This window comes from Electrona antarctica (assembly GCF_951216825.1).
Source record: "Electrona antarctica genome assembly, chromosome: 16".
Taxonomy (NCBI): Eukaryota; Metazoa; Chordata; class Actinopteri; order Myctophiformes; family Myctophidae; genus Electrona; species Electrona antarctica.
In genome coordinates, this window is record NC_136797.1 from 28,722,261 (window position 1) to 28,743,954 (window position 21,694).

The 21,694-nt window shown below is 41.9% G+C and overlaps 2 protein-coding genes across 4 annotated transcripts; both read right to left on the reverse strand.

The window, feature by feature from the left end:
- Positions 1-1,197: 1,197 nt before the first annotated feature.
- Positions 1,198-9,869, reverse strand: slc25a46 (solute carrier family 25 member 46). Of its 2 annotated transcripts, XR_013791957.1 has the most exons (9): positions 9,415-9,869; positions 7,489-7,531; positions 7,291-7,348; positions 6,709-6,786; positions 6,311-6,411; positions 5,240-5,296; positions 4,926-4,983; positions 1,591-3,137; positions 1,198-1,526 (listed from the first exon to the last, which is right to left on the reverse strand). XR_013791957.1 is itself a non-coding variant. In XM_079524826.1 (8 exons), the coding sequence occupies exons 1-8, from the start codon at positions 9,653-9,655 to the stop codon at positions 2,568-2,570; spliced, it is 1,206 nt and encodes a 401-aa protein (XP_079380952.1). In that variant the 5' UTR covers positions 9,656-9,869; the 3' UTR covers positions 1,198-2,567. The 2 variants fall into 2 exon arrangements, 1 of the variants encoding a protein (XP_079380952.1); XM_079524826.1 differs by having other exon boundaries at positions 1,198-3,137.
- Positions 9,870-11,648: 1,779 nt separating this feature from the next.
- On the reverse strand, positions 11,649-21,161 carry pja2 (praja ring finger ubiquitin ligase 2). 2 transcript variants are annotated; one of them, XM_079524821.1, is made up of 11 exons: positions 21,031-21,161; positions 19,358-19,466; positions 19,202-19,268; positions 18,806-18,954; positions 17,631-18,136; positions 15,205-15,330; positions 14,710-14,934; positions 14,512-14,617; positions 14,248-14,353; positions 12,929-13,041; positions 11,649-12,593 (listed from the first exon to the last, which is right to left on the reverse strand). In XM_079524821.1, exons 2-11 carry the CDS (start codon positions 19,460-19,462, stop codon positions 12,456-12,458), a joined length of 1,641 nt encoding a protein of 546 aa, XP_079380947.1. In that variant the 5' UTR covers positions 19,463-19,466; positions 21,031-21,161; the 3' UTR covers positions 11,649-12,455. The 2 variants fall into 2 exon arrangements, 1 of the variants encoding a protein (XP_079380947.1); XR_013791956.1 differs by lacking the exon at positions 11,649-12,593 and adding an exon at positions 13,944-14,057.
- Positions 21,162-21,694: the final 533 nt, after the last annotated feature.

Below are 21,694 nucleotides of genomic sequence, written 5' to 3' on the forward strand. Positions count from 1 at the left end.
CCCGCACACTGTCTTCAAATGCAGTGAAATAGTTTATTATGGCTTACTTTATTTCTCCAAAATTATTATTCCTAGTATACAATGGGTTGATAGTGAAAGGAGGAATTGGCAAATCATTTAATTTAAGGTGTAATGTGCCTGTAGCATTACAATTAGAGTGGGGAATAAATGTGTCTATGTGTAGTAGGAGTAATGTCCAAACTTCATCATGATTCATGAATCTATATAAATTTGTGCAAATACTACAGCACACTGTGGTTGCCCAACCACACTAATTATTATACTGAAAACTGTACCATGGTTCCAGTTGAGACACTGATATCACACTCCCTCAGATAAATAATGAAAAATGAGGCACAATAAAACAATACATAATATTCCTGGGAAATCTCCCCAACTCACTACTACAATATGTACAGTCTATCAACAGTGCTTATATTAATATAATATGAATGTATTCATATTCAATGTTTTAACTATAAATATTATACAGTCTAGCAACAAAACTGTGAATATATTAATCAATTTGTACAGTCTCAACAGTAATTATATGAATCAATAGTACTCCGGACATAAAACTAAAACAAATCCCAAGACTGAAAATGTTTTTTTTGCAAATCTGCACTGATCTCATTAAATGACCCCTGAAATCCGTCCCCAGGACTGACAACTTTAAGCCCTGAGTACTATTGCCAGAATAATCACACCCGTGTGAAGTGAGGGGCGCTCTTATCATCATACATCATCTCATTCCGTTCATTCCGTCACTTTCATCTTCAATGTTTGTGTTTTCACAATGTTTGTGTTTCCACAAACACTCAAAACTGGCCATTCAAAGTCAATGGCATTCAATGTTTGTGTTAAGACAATGTTAGTGTTTACACAAACCCTCAAAGCTGGACATAGGAGGGGCTAGAGCTCCTCAACACCCAGCCCTCTCAGGCCTCATTCACACGACACACGTACCACAATGCTTTTCCAGTGGGAGTCACATGGTTTGATCAAACATTTGTGTTTGATTGCTGATTGCTCCCCCCTCATCAAACAAAAATGTTTGGTCAAACCATGTGACTCCCATTGAAAATGAATTGGAGCAGCAATCAAACAGCAATCAGACATCACATACAGACCGAACATTTGTTGTGTAGGTGTGTACGAAGCCTCAGGGAGAGAAATCAGATACTCCAGAAACAGAAATCATCAGCCAAGGATTTTATTGGATCATTTAATTTCAACCAATCATGTCCTCATACACCAGTCAATCTCAACAAACATCCAACACGACATCTGAGGCGAAACTAGTCAGTGCCGTTTCTTCTCCGTACTTTCCCATTCCATGTTCATATGTTCACAGAATGGACGGGGGGGACGGCACCGTCTCCTAACGAACCCTGTATCTCTGCGTGAATCCAAGCCACATTTTTACTGCAAGAAAAACGCAATCCCACCACCCAAAACAAACGACACATTTTGAAATGTAATAAATAAACTTGAATTTGAGTTTTACAAAACGACAACTTCTCTCACTCCTTTTTTTTATACAAGATTTCACAGAACACAAGATTCAAGCGGTGATCGGCAGCTTTGCACATGCCGCTGTATCTCTCTGACATCTTTCAGAAGGCGTTACTGAACCTTAGAGTTCAAAGGATTTTACCAGTGTACTGTTATCCATCAACACAGTTGTAAAATAGAGGTTTTCGGGTATCATTTGGTGATGTTTTACGGCCATTCCATCAATTGTTTGATGGAATGGTGATGTTTTACGGTTAACTGGTTTTCTGAGTATGGTGATAACTTTTAATTGTTAATTGCTTTTCTAGTGTTTGCTTAATTTCTACCAGGTATGGTGGCATCTTGTGGTTAACCTTTTCCAATATCGTATCTTTGAATCTTATCTAAAAGGCGCGTGAAACGGATGTTTACAGAGCGAATGACATCTGCATGAACTCGATCCTCCCCATCCCGGTCGTGACCTCTGTGTTCAAACTTTAAAGTCATACTGTGTAACTTTGGCAATTAAACTAAAGTTATTTTTGATATAATCTGTACTGTATGTATATATATTTCACAATAACCATTCCACATACATGTGTTTGACAGCTTCTCAAGCACTAACAGACCTTATTTTTAATCATGAGAGACGGCCTTGATACAATGACGTAGGCACCGGTAATGTACCGGCAATGTATATATTCCTGTATTTTACAGTTAATAAATACCATTTCTGATGACATGTTGTTGCTTTACAAAATATCCGTGGGAGCTAGAACATTGCAGCATTTCCTTTTCAATGCTCCTTCCGTAAAATACAAATGCTGTAATGACAACGGAGCTACAACGGGTGTCGCTAAATTAGACAGAAAAATGTATGCTACACAGTATGACTTTAACCCAAGCAGGTGACGAAGTGATTCGGGGGGGAAAAGTGCAGGAGTGTGGGGGAGTTTGGCGCAAAAAAACAACAAATGCAGACGTGTGAATAGAACCACCTGGCCTGCACAATATCTTTACAGCCAGACGGTAGATGGACGCATTCCGTTAGCCGTCCAGCTCACTGGGTTGCCCTACGCATTGTCCTGTAATAGGGCAGTGTACACCACCTTGGTGACCTGCAGCACAGCCGCGTGCATGGTGTACTGCACCACCAACGCCCCGAAACCCTTGTAGAACCCCAGGGTGCCCTCTTCGCGGCCGATGGCCGCAGCGCAGTCTCTCATCCCCTCGTATTGCGAGTTGATGGGCAGGACCTCGACGCCCAGGTCCGTGTTGTCAATGATGGTGCGCGTGCCCTGGACGCTCAGCCGGTGCAGCACCGTCTCCAGCGGGTAGAGGACAGCGTCGGCCACCAGCCCGGCGGCGAACGACGCCATCAGCTCGGGGAAGTAGGCGTCCAGGACCGTCTGTGGCGGGCGCTGGTCCGGCTGCGGCTTCCTGCGGCTCTGGATGAGCCAGAGGATGAGCTTCTGGACGGCGGAGGACAGCAGGTACCGCAGGAGACCATGGAGGACCGTCGGCCCCGCTAGGGACAAGAGGGGCAGGAGCCTTTTGCTGTGCGGCACGCCTAGTCCCACGACGCGTCCGACGCCCTCGCGCACGCAGTCCAGCACGCCGGGGTTGTCGCGGATGATCTCGCTCTGGAGGGGGAGAGAAAGCAGACATGAGCGGCCTACAGTGAATAATGGGTATAATAGAATAGAATGCAGTGGAATACAGAAGAATACGGTATAGGATACAGTGGAACATGATAGAATGCAGTGGGAATGTAGTGGAATAGAGTAAAATACAGTGGAATATGGTAAGATCACTGGAATTATTTATATCTTCAGAGAGTTTTATGTAACAATTCTTTGCATTTGTTTTGTAAAGATGCTTTAGACAAATGTCATGACAAGTGTATATTTAGACAAACGAGAAACGCCTATTTCTCAACAGAACCAGTAAGCTTACTTTAAATCATATATTTCTTAGTATATGCTTAGCTCTGGTCTATAGCTCTAATGCGTTGCATTTAGAGCTATGTTACTCTCAACTTCCGCCGCTCGCATGAATGCAGACCAGCCTCTCGTCTTTAGCGTAAATAAAAAGAACGTTTTTGCTACTCACCAAAACAAAGGCAGGTTGTGTCATTAGAAAGCCTACTTTCCTTAGTGGGAGCACTCTGAGCCCCCCACCACACGTATAAACGGTACTTTTTGGCCAAAAGGGGATTTTGTTTCCACCGGAAAAAAAATACTTTTAGTTACTCCACTGCGCCTTCTACCGATAATGCCCAGAGAATTGCCTCATAGAGAATATTTTTCCTCCGGTGAAAAAAAATCCCTTTCTGGCCAAAAAGTACCGTTTATACGTGTGGTGGGGTGGCTCAGAGTGTTTCCACTAAGGAAAGTAGGCTTTCTAATGACACAACCCGCCTTTGTTTTGGTGAGTAGAAAAATGTTCTTTTTATTTACGCTAAAGACGAGAGGCTGGTCTGCATTCATGCGAGCGGCGGAAGTCGAGAGTAACATAGCTCTAAATGCGACGCATTAGAGCTATGAACCAGAGCTAGTATATCCTTACATACCGCAATATCGTATGGGCTAGCACCTATCCCTCTCATCTAAAATTACATAATCATATGTTTCAAAAATAATTGTTAGAATGTCAACATGTTCAGATTTCAGGGAACCATCTCCACTTCTATTCTCATATCGGAAAATATAAACTATCTATATTGACATAAACTAACTATAAACATCCTTTACATGTATTTACTAGATTTACAAATTAAATGCCAATTTAACCTCCCAGATCACTTCCAACAATAAAAGAGGAGTTCCACCGCACATCAAACCATTAACAGCAGCATAACTACTAGGCAGGCAAATCATCTACTGTACATGTCTGTAGATGTTACAACACCAGGGGGCAGTTCTGTACCAAATTCAGAGGCGTCTCATCCATCTACCAGGCGGTTCTTTTTTAATTTTTTACTTATACAGGTGAGATAAAAGATTGTATCAAGTTTGGTTCCTAACCCAATTTTGGGCGGGAACCCCTTTTGGTGTTAGCATTATGTTATGCTTTAGCTATTGAAAAATAGCAGATCTACAATATAGATCATAGCGCGCCACGAGCTTGTAGGTCTGCTATTTTTGACATAGAAACATAGCTTTTTCAGAAAACTGTCAGGATGTAGAAGATATTTTTGGAATCTGATCTCAGGTCAAATGGGTAGATACAAGAAGCAATTGGTTCCAACTTGGGTTCGGAACCAATTAATTTTCAGTGGAAACACTCTGAAGCGGTTCTAAATGAGGCTGAGGGATATGAACGGAACCGGTTCCTCTCCGGTGGATACCAGTGAGACCAAACACGAGTGTGCTTGCTGGCTAGCGAGACACCTTATACAAATTAATATTAGAGTAGAATATAATAAATACCTGGACTGTCTCTATTAGACTGGCAGAGTAGAACGGCATAGCTACAACATAGGTCAGACTGAAGAAAGACAGAGAGAGAGAGACAGAGAGAGAGAGAGAGGGAAAGAGACATACAATGAAAGAGTGGGAGAGAGGCAAAGAGAGGCAGAGAAGTGACAGAGAAAGGGTGGGAGAGAGTGCAGAGAGAGACATTAACATAGTATAACAATTAACAAATTGAAAATATTTCTTATTGATTCATACATTTGATATTCAATAGAATAGACAATGTTTCATACACATTTCATATGTCATATCCAACATTGAATATTTACCCCTTAAGAAGCAAATGTCCAGCAACTTGTCTGAGGTTCCATCGATGTGACAGTTCTCTAAAACGCACACAATTATCATTCATAATCATTAGTAGTAGTAGTTAGTAACCCAGTACTATACCAGGTGTAGCCTTGTGGCAGTATTATAATGTTCAGACATCATGTCAGGAAAATGTCCAGGATCAGATCTTTTTCAGTTTTAAAGACACCGAAATCACATTACAGTCGTATTATATTTATAATTATTGGAATGGTGACTTAATGTCAAAACACACTCAATAGGCACGAAACTGTACAGAACATTGATTGATACACTCGAAAACCAGGAGCCAGGGGTGGATGTATGATTGTTCTATACAGGGGCCAAAGAGGGTGGGGGAAGACGGGAAACATTCCTGCATGCGTTTTAAATTGAATACTTGGTTATCATTAACTTGCCCAGTATGGCCACAGTATGACTTTATCAACATTTTAAATGTAATATTAATCTATATATCGTCGCTGTCGGGAGGAAACCACCTAACTCCATTTTGAGGTTTTAGATTTCTCATTTCTCCCCCCCCCCCCCCCCATAAATCAAAGCTATTGAACACCCTTTACATCTGTGGGTTGGTTAAGGGGGGAATATCTATATTTTTTTATTTCCTGAAAAATGACCATTTTGGAGTTATGTGGTTTCTCCCTGACAGCAGAGATATAATATTGAATCAATAATAATATAATAATAATAATGGTGGCCCTTAAAGGGTTAGGCTGTAGGAAATACTTGCTATTAATACAGGTGGTGCAAAGGTATTAATTGATTGATTGCCTGAGTTCCCCCGTGGTGGGGGTTCTGGTCTGGTTTTGGTGAATATTAAGTAGTTCTGGTCATTTGGTGGGGGTCTGGGGGCCACTCATTAAAAATAAATGAACCCAGTTAACTAAACCAGACCAGAACTCCCACCACGGGACTCAGGCAATCAATAAATACCTTTGCAACGACTATATTAATGGCAAGTATATTTCCTACAGATTTAAGTCCAAAATCTGAACTAACCCTTTAATTACATTGTTATATTTTGTAGTTACCGTGGTAACGGAGTACACTCACTGATGATTCCCTCTGTTCCCAGAGTGACTCCCTGAACAACAAAAGTACTCCCCATTCCTTTCCAGAGCGCCTTGGGACCCTGAAAGTATCAAGAAGTACGGCATCAGTACATTTACCACAGAGTACTGTCTCGTAGTTTACCAACATAATAGGATAGACTGACTTCGCGCGCGCGCGCACACACACACACACACACACACACACACACACACACACACACACACACACACACACACACACACACACACACACACACACACACACACACACACACACACACACACACACACACACACACACACACACAGGGAAATAATAAACACAAACATTTGCCAACCGAGCCAATGCCGAGACATGATTGTCTGTGAGCACGCACCTGACTTTTGGTTATGTTGTACATGATGCTGACTGCCGTCAGCGGGGAGAGGTGGTAACAGCGAGCCTGGTAATTCACCTACAACAGATTACACACACAGTTAGTCTTAGTCCTAGATTCAATTTAAATTGTATTCATTTTTCATGAACCAACCAACACACAAGACAAAAGAAAAACAAAAAGTCATCATTTTATCTAAAAAATACAAAATAAAAAAGGGACAAATGCTGTTCTATGAGATTACACACAAAACCAGAACGTTTTTGGTAAAAAAAAAGAAAAGGAAAAGGAGGGAGTAATATAACGGAAGGCGAGAACAATGAAGTATAAAACCAAAAGGGGAGATTTTAGCTTGTTTCATTCTTTCAAACGACCAGTTTAAATATATATATATCATCAGACTACCTTAAAAATGGATTAACGGATTACATGCCATGGATAGATAAAAGATAATTTGTAGATATATATTTTTTAAAGTTTCACATTGACAATTTATGACTGGTTCTTTTAAACTCTTGATGATTTACAGTACATGCTAGGCGGTGAAAAGGAAAGAACAGGCTGGATTCTGTTCTGACGTACCTGGCACTGCCTTCGAAAGACTACACAGGGGTGAGCGAGCACATTTTCTGTGAAAAGACTGGAGAGATAGGTATATCAGTTTATAATACAGAAATACTGTTACTGGTGCTACTACACTACTACTGTACTAAGTATTATTATTACACCAATAATACAATACGACTACATACAAAAACTATTACTACTACTAGTACTCACCTCGCAAGTCCGATTCCAAAACCGGCAAATCTGTTCATTTGTTCTGTGGATGAAAAATGAATCAATTATTAAGACCAAAACACATGTGTTTGTGTGTGTGTGTGTGTGTGCAGGTGTACGTGTGTCTGTATCTGTAATCTGAATCAACTTTAGGTTGTTTACAGGTGTAAAGATTAAAGAAGTGGGTGAAAATATCCATATTTTTTGTTGTTTTGAGAAAGAAGAAAAGAGGGGGGCAGGGAGAGCAAGGAGAGAGAATTAAACCTTAAAGAAAGTCATCTCATACACATAAGTTTAGACATGAGGTGTAGCGTGTGTGGGTGGTGACACTTTGATAGGTCCACATTAATAATCAGGTACATGAGATTAGACATTATGTGCAAAATTAGCTTTCAGCTAATTGCAGGGGGTGAAAAGAGGAGCTGAGCGCTATCCTTCTGTCCATAGACATCCTCTACATCCTCTCCTGCAGTCCTGAGCAGCAGTGAGCCCCAGAGACAACATGGGCAACCGGTGTGTGTGTGTGTGTGTGTGTGGACATGCCCATGCGCCTTTCAACCTGTCGCCTTTCTATGGGAAAATAATATGGGCAGATGCCTGGGGCACCCCATTTAGGTGGGGGGATTGCGCATTAGTCGGTCCATCATTAAGACTAGAGGTTAGGGTTTGGGGTCGGAGTAATGAGCGGTCGGACCAATGGCACGCTACCATACCATCTAGGACGTGAAGGTCACTCAGAGTCTGAACAAATCATCGGTGCCTTTACCAAGTACTTCTACCAACCCCCAGTTGCGACCACCTGGAGCCTATCTTTGCAAATGAAAAGTCAAGAATTATAAGTACTAGAACTACAGCACTATTATTACTGCCAGACCAGAAGCCAATGTCTGCAGGCGATCAGTAGTCAAGGTATCAATATGCACATACTCATACTTTAGTACGACGGTTTCGTATTTTGATCTAAATGGTCTGACTGCTGCTCCCTTTTCTTTTAGTTTTTGTTACTTTGTAGACGGTATCTACATTCTACAACAAGGTTGAAAAGTAACCATAAAAACATGAAAAAGAATCATGATAATATTGTGGATCGTGATACTGCTTGAAAAATAATTGTGATATTGTATTTTTCCATATCGCCCACCCCTAGATGCAAACTGTGTCAAACTTGGGGATTCTACTAGAGATTCAGAAGGCACACACAATCTAATCGATAACATTGATTGATCGCATAAATTCAACAATCAATATTGAGGAGCAAAGGGCGAGAAGATTCAAGAATTCGTTGTATGGGGTAGAGCTAATTTAAATGATTGCACGTGCTAAATTCAGTTACAATGCTGTGTTATTAGTACATGACATGTTGCTACTTTCACAGGTGCAGTTTGATATTAATGTTGTTTGGCTATAGAGGACAGATTATGGTCTGGTGCTCCATGGGCCTAAAATAAACAAATCATATACCGGTAGATATATGATCATGTGTATATTGACATAAGGATGTTGTTTTGTTTGATGCCTCATGCATGTTATTGTATTACTTGGCCTCGAGTTGGCATACAGTACGCATTTCTTATTGGCATCATAATAACTGGCATTATTACCATAAATAATGTAGCCTACATTTTTGTTGTCAAAATCATACTGTCAAAATTGCCCATCCCTGCTTGCAGAGGCTATATTATCGCCTATGACAGCAGCCGTAGTGGTACCTAGTAGCAGTTGATGCATTGAATAAAGGACCACAATGGAAACAAGACCCTCAGGGCTTTTTGTGTTGTCACTTTAGCATTACTGTACTATTCAATCAATCAGTACTACTAGCAGAAGCAGCAGCAGTATGGCAGCCACTGCCAGCCAGTACCACTAGAAGTAAACAGTAGCCTACTACTACAAGTGCGTTCGAATCTCTCACAGGATGAGAGCTACCTGGCGGAGGCTGGGAGGGCGGATCATCTATAAGCCGCCCGGCATCGTCTCCTGAAGGGGTCTTTTCCCCGAAGTGCAGGTTTCGGCTGCCGGGGATGTCGGGCGGGGTGGTGACCCACTGGACGTCCTGCTGGCCGGCCCCGTATGACCTCCCATAGCCGCCCGGTGGGTAGGACGGCTCGCCGCGGTATGATCCCACGAACGCGCCCCCCTCGAAGCTGTCCGGTCGTCGCGAAGTCATCGCCTCGCCGGACCTCGGATCGCTTTCCCGGGATATATAGGTTCGAGTCGCGCACGGGATTATCGCAACCGGGGTTCTATCTCAACGGGGGTGAGAACAACAACCACACGGGAGACTCAGCCTACTCAGGTACTGACTGTTCATTAATGATCACTGTGTGTGGAGTCGTCTCCTTCGCCGCTTGCAAAACAGACACAACTGTCAAGGCTAATACCGGAAGTGCACCATTGTACTTCCGCGTTTCGCCGGGCCTCATGGGATTTGTAGTTCAACTGTTTCAGTGGCAAGGACAAGGTCCAAAATGCAAACATAAACACACTGAACCACATACATTTATTAGGTAATAGTGGACATGATCGTCAGATCACAGTGATTCAAACTCAAATCCACACTGATTATGATCTGTTATGACATGTGAAATGGGACTGATTTTTGTGAGCAACAGCAGCAACCATTAGCCATAGGTGAATTGGATGAATCTGAGTGCAGATTAAAAGGACCCCAATGGGAACAAGCCAATAGGCTTTCTTGGATTCATCCTATTTAGCAGACCCTTTATTGTACCGTACTTCCCTGTGCTTGTCCATGCAAACTGTTAAAGTATTCAAAAGATGTTTTTAAAAAAAGTAAATAAATAAACTGACCACCTGGGAGAGTGTGAGGTCTGTGGCAGGTGTCATCAACTGGCTTGGTCAGGGAAGTGTTAAAGGGGAATTTCTCCCTAAACCTTTTTTTACAAAAGTAAGTTGATAATTATGTATATTGACCAAAAATAAATAAATAAATAAATACAGATATAGGGGAGCTGGGGCTGCAGCTGGAGATGAAGCTGGGGCTGGAGGGGTCTAACGCTAGAACCATTAAATCGTGCAATTGTTTTTTGTTCACATCTGTTCTAGATGATGCGACAGCAACACTCCATGCATTGTTGACACTGCACTCTTCCTGGTCTACGTGAGCTGATGTTAGACCCCCCAGCAGCAGCCCCAGCTCCAGCTCCCCTATATCTTTATTTATTTTTAATATTTATTTTTGGTCAATATACATAATTATCAACTTACTTTTGTAAAAAAAAGGTTTAGGGAGAAATTCCCCTTTAAGTAGTTTGTTCAGGGTGAATTTATTTATTTTAGGCATATTGTTTTGTTTGTTCGTGTCTTACGGACAATATATAAAATAGCTCAAGGCTCTATTGCTGATTACTTAGGTTAGGACCCCCGTAGTGGTGTCCAATTAGAACTTAAACCAGGATGCTTCGACTTCTGCCTTCTCCCTGAAGCCGACCCTTGTTATATATTCTCCGACTACGCTTGTCACGATGACTAAGCCAGTTAGATCTATCCATATATGGTTCTACCACATCTATCTGATATCAGCACTAGGTCGGCTCGGGCCAAATATAGGGGATGTCATACAGTATAGCCCAACGTCCTAGTCAGAGTCTTCGTTACATTATTCTCAACAACCATGGCATGCTTCGGTGGACATCCCAGGCCCGTAAACCATGCAAGAAGCAGAGTGAGCTGCAGTAGTAGCAAAAAAAAACCAAACATCAAGCTAAATCTAAAAGGAAAAAGGGAGATTTGAATTAGGCGGGGAATGAGAGTCTGAAGCTGTGGGTTTTTCAGGAGACAGGGCAAGGGCAAGAGTGGCTTTGATGTGAAGTGGGAATGAGTTCCAAAAGGAGGGTTGCTGCAACTGAGAAAGCCCAATCACCCCAGACCAAGGTCAAGGAGGTAGCCCCTTTCGGGACCCTCGGCTACTTTTTCTGTATTTTGAAAAAATACAGAAAAGGTATTTTTTTCAAAATACAGAAAAGGCTGGTTACATTACAGCCTGTGCACAGTAAAGACTGGGATTCTCCACACAGTAGGAAAAAGAAATCCTGCTCATCCAGGACAATGATTGTGGGCTCTAGGGCTTGAAACTTCATACGAATTACTACTTAATACTTATATTATGTAAATAAGTAACCACAATTGTAGGCAATGAGTTATGTCCTTGAAACAGCTTTTTAATGAGTTCACATATGCATCGTGTGCATTTGCATTATAAGCCGTGCATTTGATGCTGTCCACAAGCAAGTGCAAACAAAGTGAAAGAATTTAACTCTTTTTTTCTTCTTTTTTTTTTTTTTTTACATTCCAGTCATTTCTCTCTTGTCTCCAGCAGCAGAATAATGTTCAGATCCTACATCAGATGACATTACAGTCAACCAACAGCAAAGAGTACAATGATCAGATCCTAGATTAGCAACGTTACAACCAACCAAAAGTATTGTTAAGGAGAATGAGGGTTAGGGGTTGGGATCCAGAACCCGAGGAATCTTATCCAACATTGTGGAAAAGGTAACGGTTCCATCACATTTGGAACCAGTTTTGATCACACTGTCAGAGCTGGCATGTTAAAGAATTGGAAGAGGATTAAGGAACCGGAATTGTTAAAATCCTAACGGATCCCAACCCTAGTTAGGATCCTATATCAGTGACAAGTTCCCGGGAGTAAGGAGAATAAGGATCAGATCCCGGATCAGTGGACACACATCATATTCCTGTGATCCTAGAAAGATCATGGAAGGAGGAAGTGATAGAACCAGAATAGAAACAGGATGAGAAGATGAGGAGGGGGAGGAGAAGAGTGGAATCAGGAGTAGAGAAGTAGAAGGAGGGGGCGTAGGAGAAGAGAGTAGGAGAATAGGTCAAAAGAAAACGTGGGAGAAGAGGAGCAGAGGGAGTAGAAAGGAGAAGGAGCCATACAGCTTTAAGGCTGTTGATCATTTATTTCAATCATAATTATCAAGCTAAATCTCTGGATCTGGGAGGAAAAGCAGAGGGGGCGTGACCTCCGCTGCAAGGTGTGTGGCTTCCGCAAGATGGGGCGTGTCTGAGAGGGGAGTGGGCGGAGTCAAGACATGGCGACACACCGGGCACGTTCCAGACTGAAACAACAAATATGCATGATTATTCAAATGTATTAGTATTATTATTATCTAAATATGAAATATGAGAAATATAGTATGGAAATATATAATATAAAAATATGAGAAATATTAGAATACATTTAAAAATATATTCTGTATTTAATTACAGAAATTACCGAAAGTATGCAAATCATTAATTACAGTAATATTATCATATTCAGCTATTATAAATTGTATAATATGTGACAAATTGACAATCCATCCACTCCACTAGGTGGAAATGTAATAGATTACATTACAGTATATATATATTAATACCAAATGTTTAAAAGTATTAAAGTATTATGTTTTACCTTTTGGAGCCACAAAGCGACACACTGTCTATGGAAACCATGGTTACAAGGCAAATGAGTGGACACCTCCCCTTGGATGTATTCACTACAGCAGATTGGACACGAGTCCTCCACTTGAAAAAGGGGAGACACAGAGTCAATACCAGCAGTAGTACAATCAATAATAAATAATACTATAAACAGTAGTAGTAATCGTAGTTACGTTTCAAACAGTGTTGTTTTCGTCGACTAAAACTGTTCGTCGACTACCTTTTTTCACTGACGAAAACTAAATGGAAACTAAATGAAAACTAAGCTATGTCTGCTATGATGACTAAAACTAAGACTAAATATAGACAATTTCGTCAACAAATAAAAACTAGACTAAAATGTTAGGGAGGTACTAGTGGACAAGATATCCAGTATAAGTCATTTTACACTTGGTTGCATGCTGTAAATAGCAGATCTTTGTAGATTAGCTATTTTCAGAAAGTGTAAAATCAGCCATTACGACAGGCATCAAGGCCCGCCAAAATACATTTTAGTCGACTAAATCAACTGTAGATTTAGTCGACTAAAACTAGACAAACACAAAAACATTCCAGGTGACTAAAACTAAATGTAAACTATTCAAAAGACTGACTAAAACTAAAATTTGCTGCCAAAAACAACAAAGTGCTACACAAGATGCAGATACAGAAATAGACATATATAGCCTATATTCAGCTGTTAGTGTACATTTCCGTCCTACACAAACATTAAATTCCCATAGACAATGAATGGAGAATCTTTCGTCAAAGTGTATGAGCAAATCGGCATAGTGACTATTTTTGTCATTAAATTAAATTCCAATTGGGAATGAATTGAGAATTTTACACCATAGTGTCTGAGCAAATACGCATAGTGTCTATTTTACGTCATGATGATGTATGATGATAAGAGTGCCCCTCACTTCACACGGGTGTCATGTCCAATCCGGCTAATCACTTGTGGTGTCCTCAATTTTCTGTCCTCACTTTTTAATCCTAATACGTACATTGCTCAGCCAATCAAATCATCGCTATGGGGTGCTCAGCCAATCAAATCATCACTATGGGGTGCTCAGCCAATCAAATCATCACTATGGGGTGCTCAGCCAATCAAATCATCGCTATGGGGTACACACAAACACACAAAGCTGGGCATAGTAGGGGCTGGCGCCTCTCAAAGATCAGCACTTGCACAGGAGACGTGCGTTCCAATCTGGGGTAACAGTAAAGTTACATAGTGTAGCTTTCAGTTGGATAAAAAATAATAAAAATAAATAAATACATTTAAATGACAGCAGTATCATCACGTACCAGTATCTTCCACAGTAATATGTGGCAGACAGTTTATTAGATGCTGATTGGCTGGTGGAGACGCTTGGTCAAACTCAACAGCCAAAGATTCCAGGTTAGCGAGTGCCTGCAAAAAAATAATAAGGTAAACATCACATACAATATCAAAATACTGCGTTCTGTGGTACTGAGTAAAACTGTGTGGTATATGGTAAACTGTGATATTTAACTAGTATATTCTTCTAGGGCTGTAGTAGTATTTATAAGGATTTATTCAGTATTTACCTCCATGGCCTGTGCCAACCTCTCCTCCAGAGCCATGTATGTCAGGAGTTGAGGTCCGACGTACGATATCGGCATGGAAACGCCTTCCGACAGATCGTCCAATAACCTAAATACACAACAATAAATAAATACATACAACAATTTGCAACAACAAGTAACTTTCCAGAATGCCTGATCAGACGATCTAACCGATCGCACCTCCACTCCAGTTCCAGGTCCTCGTCGCTGTCACTGGACTCGTCATCCTCGTCGTCCATGTCGTCCCCTAGGAAGAACAGCCCCGGCTGGACAAAATGGCCACCGCCATCCTCCGACTCCTCACTGCTGCTGCTGTCTGCGTCCCGGTGGCTGAACGTGAGCCAGGGCAACTCGCCGTCTTCCAGCGGCGGAGGAGCAGGGACCACTGCGGCTGGTGACCTGGAACTAGAGGGCAGAAGATCGCAGCCAATCGATTGTAAGGGCTGTCACGATCATGGTATTTTACTTGACGATTAATTGCGATTAACGTGCGTTTCTGTCGTTGAACATTTCTGAATACGTTTGGCTTTCAGGCTTCTAAATAAAAAGGTGCACCGGGCAGATATGACAAATAACAAGCATAATTCAATAACTTTATAGTATATATGAATAGTTGAAATGGCAGATCTACAAGCTCAAAACGCGTCTCATCGTTACGTGGGAACGGAAACGTACCCTTCCTCTGGATCTGGGTCCCAGACTAGCTCCTCCTGTTCCTCGCCTTGATCGAGTCCCGACAGTGTCTCCCAGCTGCTGCTGCGTCTCTCCGATGTCGAACCCTCCCCGTCACTGATGTCGGCACTTAAAGAAAAAACACAAACGTTTAAGCAGTGACGGCCTTGAATTCGGACCACGAAAAACTCCCAGATCCTTCTGGGATTCGTTTAACACTCTCTTAGAAAACATGCAAATGCTCCTTCCAGACCCCCATTGAGGAGAATGCAACCCAGGGAGAGGGAGGTGTTACCTTGTGAATTCGCTAAATCTTTTTGGAGATTTGGACAGCAGTGTCCAGGATTTGGGCCTTACAATATTGTCCATGAGGAAGACAGGCAGATATGACAAGGAACTGAGCAGGGGCGAGCTCTGGGTGCTCTGGATCCATACGGTTCCAGCAACTGGACCTTGTAGGGGCCTTCCATTCCATCATCAGTCTCCGACTGGTGATGAGGCAGTTTAATGTGGGAAATTTGCAGCTCTGCTGGTAATTTTTCAAACAGACAGTCAGAGTAACGAGGTGCTGCAGGAATGGTCATCATTCAAGTAGCGGATATTAGTTGGGGCGTTCAAAGTATCATGACATTAAGGAGTTGTCTGGCCTAGATTGATGTTTTGTTTAACCGGGAAAGCGCCTGTGTCATTAATTGTTTAAGCTAAAAAGCATACTTTGTCTATTCAAAAATAGCAGATATACAAGCTACGAGCTTAGATTCACTATTTCTTTTTAAATTTTAGATTATCTGTGCTAACATTTTAAACTCAAATCTTTGCTAGTGAGGGTCCCTGGAACAAAATATTTTGAGATGGGGGTCGGCGGCCAAATACATGTAATTTTGGGGGTCCTTGAGATGAAACGTTTGAGAACGACTGATAGACATGGGTAGAATCAGCCCCGGGTCTTAATGGGTTAATGTGTTTCAGGACATGAATCAACAGCACCTGCTCTGCCAACATAGGCGGGTGAAAGTGGGTAGCTCACTGAACAAGTTGGCTGTGAACAATGAACAGGGCAGCATACAAAATCTCTCCCCCATGGGCCCCAGATCCATTCATTCGTCATTATTTTTGTGTTATTCATAGGTTAGGACGGACTAAGATCGACAGATCAAATACTTTCAGGCAGGATTGCCAACTCTGTCACCACTAACGTTTTGTTTTTTTCTGTATATTGGTGGTGTTTTTTGTTAGTGGTGCAACCACTCCTATAGACAGCTGTGTGTGGCTGTGTCCCTGGGTCCCTGTGTCCGAGCACGAAAATAGCGTTATAGCGTTTGTTCACCACCAAGTGTCACTGTTGCACAGCCTAACACACAGGCACAGACACACACAGGCAAGGGAGGGTAGTACGGTACAGTACACTACAGTACACTACACTACACTACAGCACCACTCACTTCAGACAGGTCTGGTTTTCTTGTAAACAAATAAATAATTCTGTCTCTAGCTGGCATTCAGAAAATTCTCGGCTCGGTGCAGGTTATCATGTGAAGCTACCATTTGATTACCTTTCGCATACTGACAATGACAGCAGCTGTATCATAAACAATAAATAAAAATACCGGTCCTCCCGTTGAGGCATCTTGCAGCTCCGACTGCTGAGAACATTTTTTGCTACTCTTCGTCACACATAACACTGTATATGTACACATCGGCGTCTGTTGCTATTTTTAAGCTCATGTACATACTTGTTACTATATCTCTGCTGTCAGGGAGAAACCACAACTCCAAAATGTAAATCTTTCAGGAAATGGAAAATATATTTTCAGGAAATGAAGAAAACCTTATATTTGTTTTAAAACATTGCAATACTGAAAAAAAAATCATCAAAGTTGGTGTTGTCACTTTATATATTGTCAATTACTTGCATGAGTGGGGAAGAGGTGGTGGAGTTAGCTGTTTTAGCAGACAGTTTGAGGGTCCAATGGAGTTAAGAGTTTTTGTCCTAAGTGCTTTTTAATACTTTTCATCGGTTCAATATTTCTTTTTAACCAACACACAAAGCATTGATTTAAATATATTTTTGAGGGGAGCTAACCCTTCCAATACATGTCTTTTAAAGATTACGTCATATGGCAGCCAAGTCTATGGGATTTTTAATGTTTGTTTAGGGCACTAAATGACAACGTATGACGTCATGTGGACGATATAAATACAAAAGCGAAAAGGCACCCCTCACTTTCACTCTACTCAATCCAGGAACATTAGATTTTTGCCCTGTTACTATCGTCCTTTTCTCAGCTCTTGTTTCCTGAAAACTACAACTTCTTGAACAAAAACTGATTTCATCCACTTCTTTACCCCTGCAAACATGACAATAAAGCTGATTGTGATTCTATAAACCAAAGTCCAGTTCAGGTGGAAGTTCTGTCCGGTTCGGTCACCTGTTTGTATACGACGGGGCGGATGCCTCCTCTCGACTCCTCCCACTCTCCTCCTCCGCCTCCTCCTCCTCGCCATGCCTTCGATCCAGTCTGGTAGAGCTCGACTGACTCCGGGAGTGCTTCCGGGTCTTGGGTCTCACCACCGCAGGCTCGCTGTTCGGGACAGTGTTCGGAGTGCTAACGTTGCTACCGCTTGCGCTAAGGCTACAGCTGGCACCATCCTCGGGCTCGTCTGTACAAGGACACAAACGGGTCCCTTCCTCAGGGTCCCTGGCACCGGAATGCGGAACGTCAACAGTCCGAGTACCGCCGATCCGGAGGGCCAAGCGCTCCAGCTCAGGGTCCGACCAGTCCTCACCCTCACTGGGCTCGTATGAGTCGATGCGGACGAACCCGCCTAGTGGTGGGTGAGGTCCCGGAGGCGAGGAGCCAAAGAAGTCGTCCCCTCGCCCGACACAGTCTTCAGCCGTGGAGCAGGAGGTGCTCCCACAGGAATCACAGGATTCCTGTAGGCGGGGATTAAATGAGGTGGATTAGGACACTGTTTCCCAAAGACTGGGTCGGGACCCATGTTCGGCTTGCAGATCAATTTGTATGGGTTGCAAGTAAAAATTTCAGGACTTTCATAATCAATAAATATAATCAATCAAAAGGATTTCATCAGTAACAAAAATAATAAAAGTAAAAAATACAAAAAATAAGTAGTGACAATAGCCAATCTAAAAGCTTGTAGATGAGCTATTTTCACGTTTCACTATAGCTGGGGGCGAACTCGTAAGAAATGGCTTTTAGTGAAAAAGCTGTGCAAACGTGTTGGGTGCGCCCCCTAGTGGGCTGTTTGCACAGACTCAAATATTAGATACCTATGGTTATAAACCAAAATACGTTTGCACAGCTTTTTGAAATCATTATACCCATACACACCACGCTAAAATTCAAAAACTAGTCACCAAAAGCCAAATCTTTACAAGTGCGCCCCCAGCTACTATTTTTACCAGGGAGACAAATTTCTCTTTTGCGTCTCGAGCTAAAAGTTTAGGGAATCACTGGGTTAGGAATAAACCATGACATTTCTATTGTCTATTAAATTGTCAACACACAGTCAACACTCAACACTAGCACGTGGCTACTGGATTCTGCTGTCAACAGGCATCAGCACTGACTCGCTGACTGACCTCGCTGCTCCTCTGTGACCTTTGCTCATCGTGCTGTCGTAGGACACAGTTCAGGGAAGGATCCATCCGCCTCATCTCTGTTTGGACGTTCACTCGCTCGCTCCCCAGGCGATGATTGGATATGTGTTTCTTGGCCCCGCCTTCTCTAACTTTCGAATAAATAAATGGATGGACAGACGGATATTGGTGAAAACGAATAACTGGCCTGCAATGTGATCTACAAATGTACAGATCGAACGAGTCCCAGAATGCCATTACTGTAATGATGGTCATGTATTGGTCATTATTACCAGTCACCTGTGGAGGTACTACAACTACTATACTGAAACCCATCTACCAGATAACAACTGTTTATGAGGGTTCAAATTAAAAATACTTAAATGTATATATTTTTACTTGTTTGTGCCTCCATCAAATCACAGGTGTCCATCGGTGCTGGGCTGCCACAGAGACTTACCGATACCTAGGATGGAAGGAAAGAAGTACAGTATTTCTATATTTTTTTTAAGTGTGAAAATGTATATCACCCAGCAATGATGACATTGACACTACCTTGTTGGCGGGTCTGAAACCAACGCGGGCGTGTCGTCTCCCGTAGCGGCGGCCGGTTGCCGTTGAGTATCCGATGGCAGGGCGGGGCCACGCCCCCTGACCCATAGAACTACAAATGAACAGAAAATATTCAATGATATATAGTGCCCTATATCCAAAGCGCTTTACAATAGAGATGTACCGATACCATGTATTCCGACTTGTGTATCGGTCGATATACTGAATGAGTATCGATCCGATACAAATCTAGGACAGTGGTTCTCAAGGTGGGGTCCTTGAGAGGGTTCCAAAAGGACCCTTACAGGTCTGTAATTCTGAGTGTACAAATGGAACCAACACTCTCAAGAGTTATGGGGGCCCTTGAAATTAAGGTTTGAGAACCACCGATCTAGGAATAAATGAAAATATATAAAACAGTAGTGCAACATCAAATGACGCATTATTTCAAAATACAAAATAATTGAAGACTGTAATTATTCATCATCATCATGTGATAAATGATGTGGTATGGGTTTGGCATAGACTAGCATACTCACCGATGAGTATGCTAAAACAGCATTTTAGGCAGTATTGGCAGCTTTTCCGATACTGATATCAGAACAACTCCAGACTACTTTAGTATGTGCATTACACATTCACAAATTCACACACCGACGGAGGTGTGGGGGTCAAGTTAGGGGTCAAGTGTCTAGCTCAAGGACAGCTCAAGGACACTTTGACACTAATTCAGGGGTCGAACGGGGAGCCTTCCGATTCCCAAGCAGCCCAGCCACCCCTTATAATTAATTACATCCCCTTTAGTTGTTGTTGTGGTATTTGCCAAATATACTTGCACTGGAATTCTTCCAATGCATTTAGCCATCCTAACTAACTAGTCTATTTCTATTTAAGTCATTACAACTGAATGGTATCAGTGCCTTTATCCAAGGTGCTTTACAAAGTGCAATGTATTCATCCCGGCACCAACAGAAGTGGCTCATTGGAAGGGGTTCAGTCCAGTGCTTTGCTCAAGGACATTTCAACACCAATCCAAGGGAGGGGGAATTGGGATCCATCGAACCAGGAACCCTCCACATCCAAGACTGAGCTACCTACCTCCACCCCCAGAGCTATGAGCAGAGTAGGACCAACAACATGTACGAGAAAGTACACTAATAGTACTAGTTAGTATTACTATTATAAGCAGTAGTAATAGTAACAGAAATTATAGAAATAGTAGTATCAATAGTATTAGTATAACCAAACCTCTGGTAATACTACTTCAAGTACTATGAGGGGTGAGGGGAATCCCTTTAAAACATTAACGTTAATCCAGGATATTGTTAGCATGCTAACACACCTAATTCAGCTTAGCTGAGGCTTTAGCATGTGGCTAACGTTAGCCAGGAGGACCCTATACTCCCTGTATTCTTCACGTATTGATTTCAATAACTTCATAGTATTGTTTTCAAACATTATTTAAATTTAATTATGTTCTCCCCCCTACCCCCCACCTCTCTGAATACTTCCTCTTCGTTGGCTATTAAACTCGCTAGCTTAGCCACTCGGGCCAACGACAAACATTATAATAAAGAAATAAATATGTGACATTAACGTCAAAATCACCCGAATGTGGAAAAGTGTACACACTAAAATATATATGAATGTGTTCATGAATGGAGGTAATAAATTACCCGTTGATTGTTGATATTTCCAGAATGTTTTCAACAAGCTTTGGCCGTTTGTTAGTGTTTGTCGCCTGACTGATGACGTCTCCTTCCCCTGCTGTTTAGTTTGATCACAAAAAACAGCTGGCATCCATTTACGTTGCATCACCGCCATCTACTGGATTATAACAGCTTTGTTCATAGTGCAGAACTAATATCGTATTATGTACGGTCCACTAGTATTGTACAACAGTGTCACCCAAAGTGAGACCCATCCCATTCACTACATTATGCATTCTGAACCAATAATTGTCTGACTTAATTCCACAATAATCTATAAATAAATATTAATTAAATAAAATGTCCTGGCTGTGTCTAGTAACATCTTAATTATCTGATTTATCTTGTATTTTACCAGCACAGTTTATTGGATGGGCCTGGTTTAATCTCCCTGAAAGACAGATACATAATTGCTGGATTATGATAATATCATTGTACTGGAGATGTAATTGTTATAATGGAGAGAGAGTCAGGGGCATAGTTTAGGGTAGAGAGGATCATCTACCAGGTACGGACTACAGACTTGATAACCACAACCTCCACATTGAAATGGCACCTTTCATTAGAACAGAACTGAGCATGTTGTGGTCTCTGGCAGCACTTGATTGACCACCTGTTACAGTAAGAGACA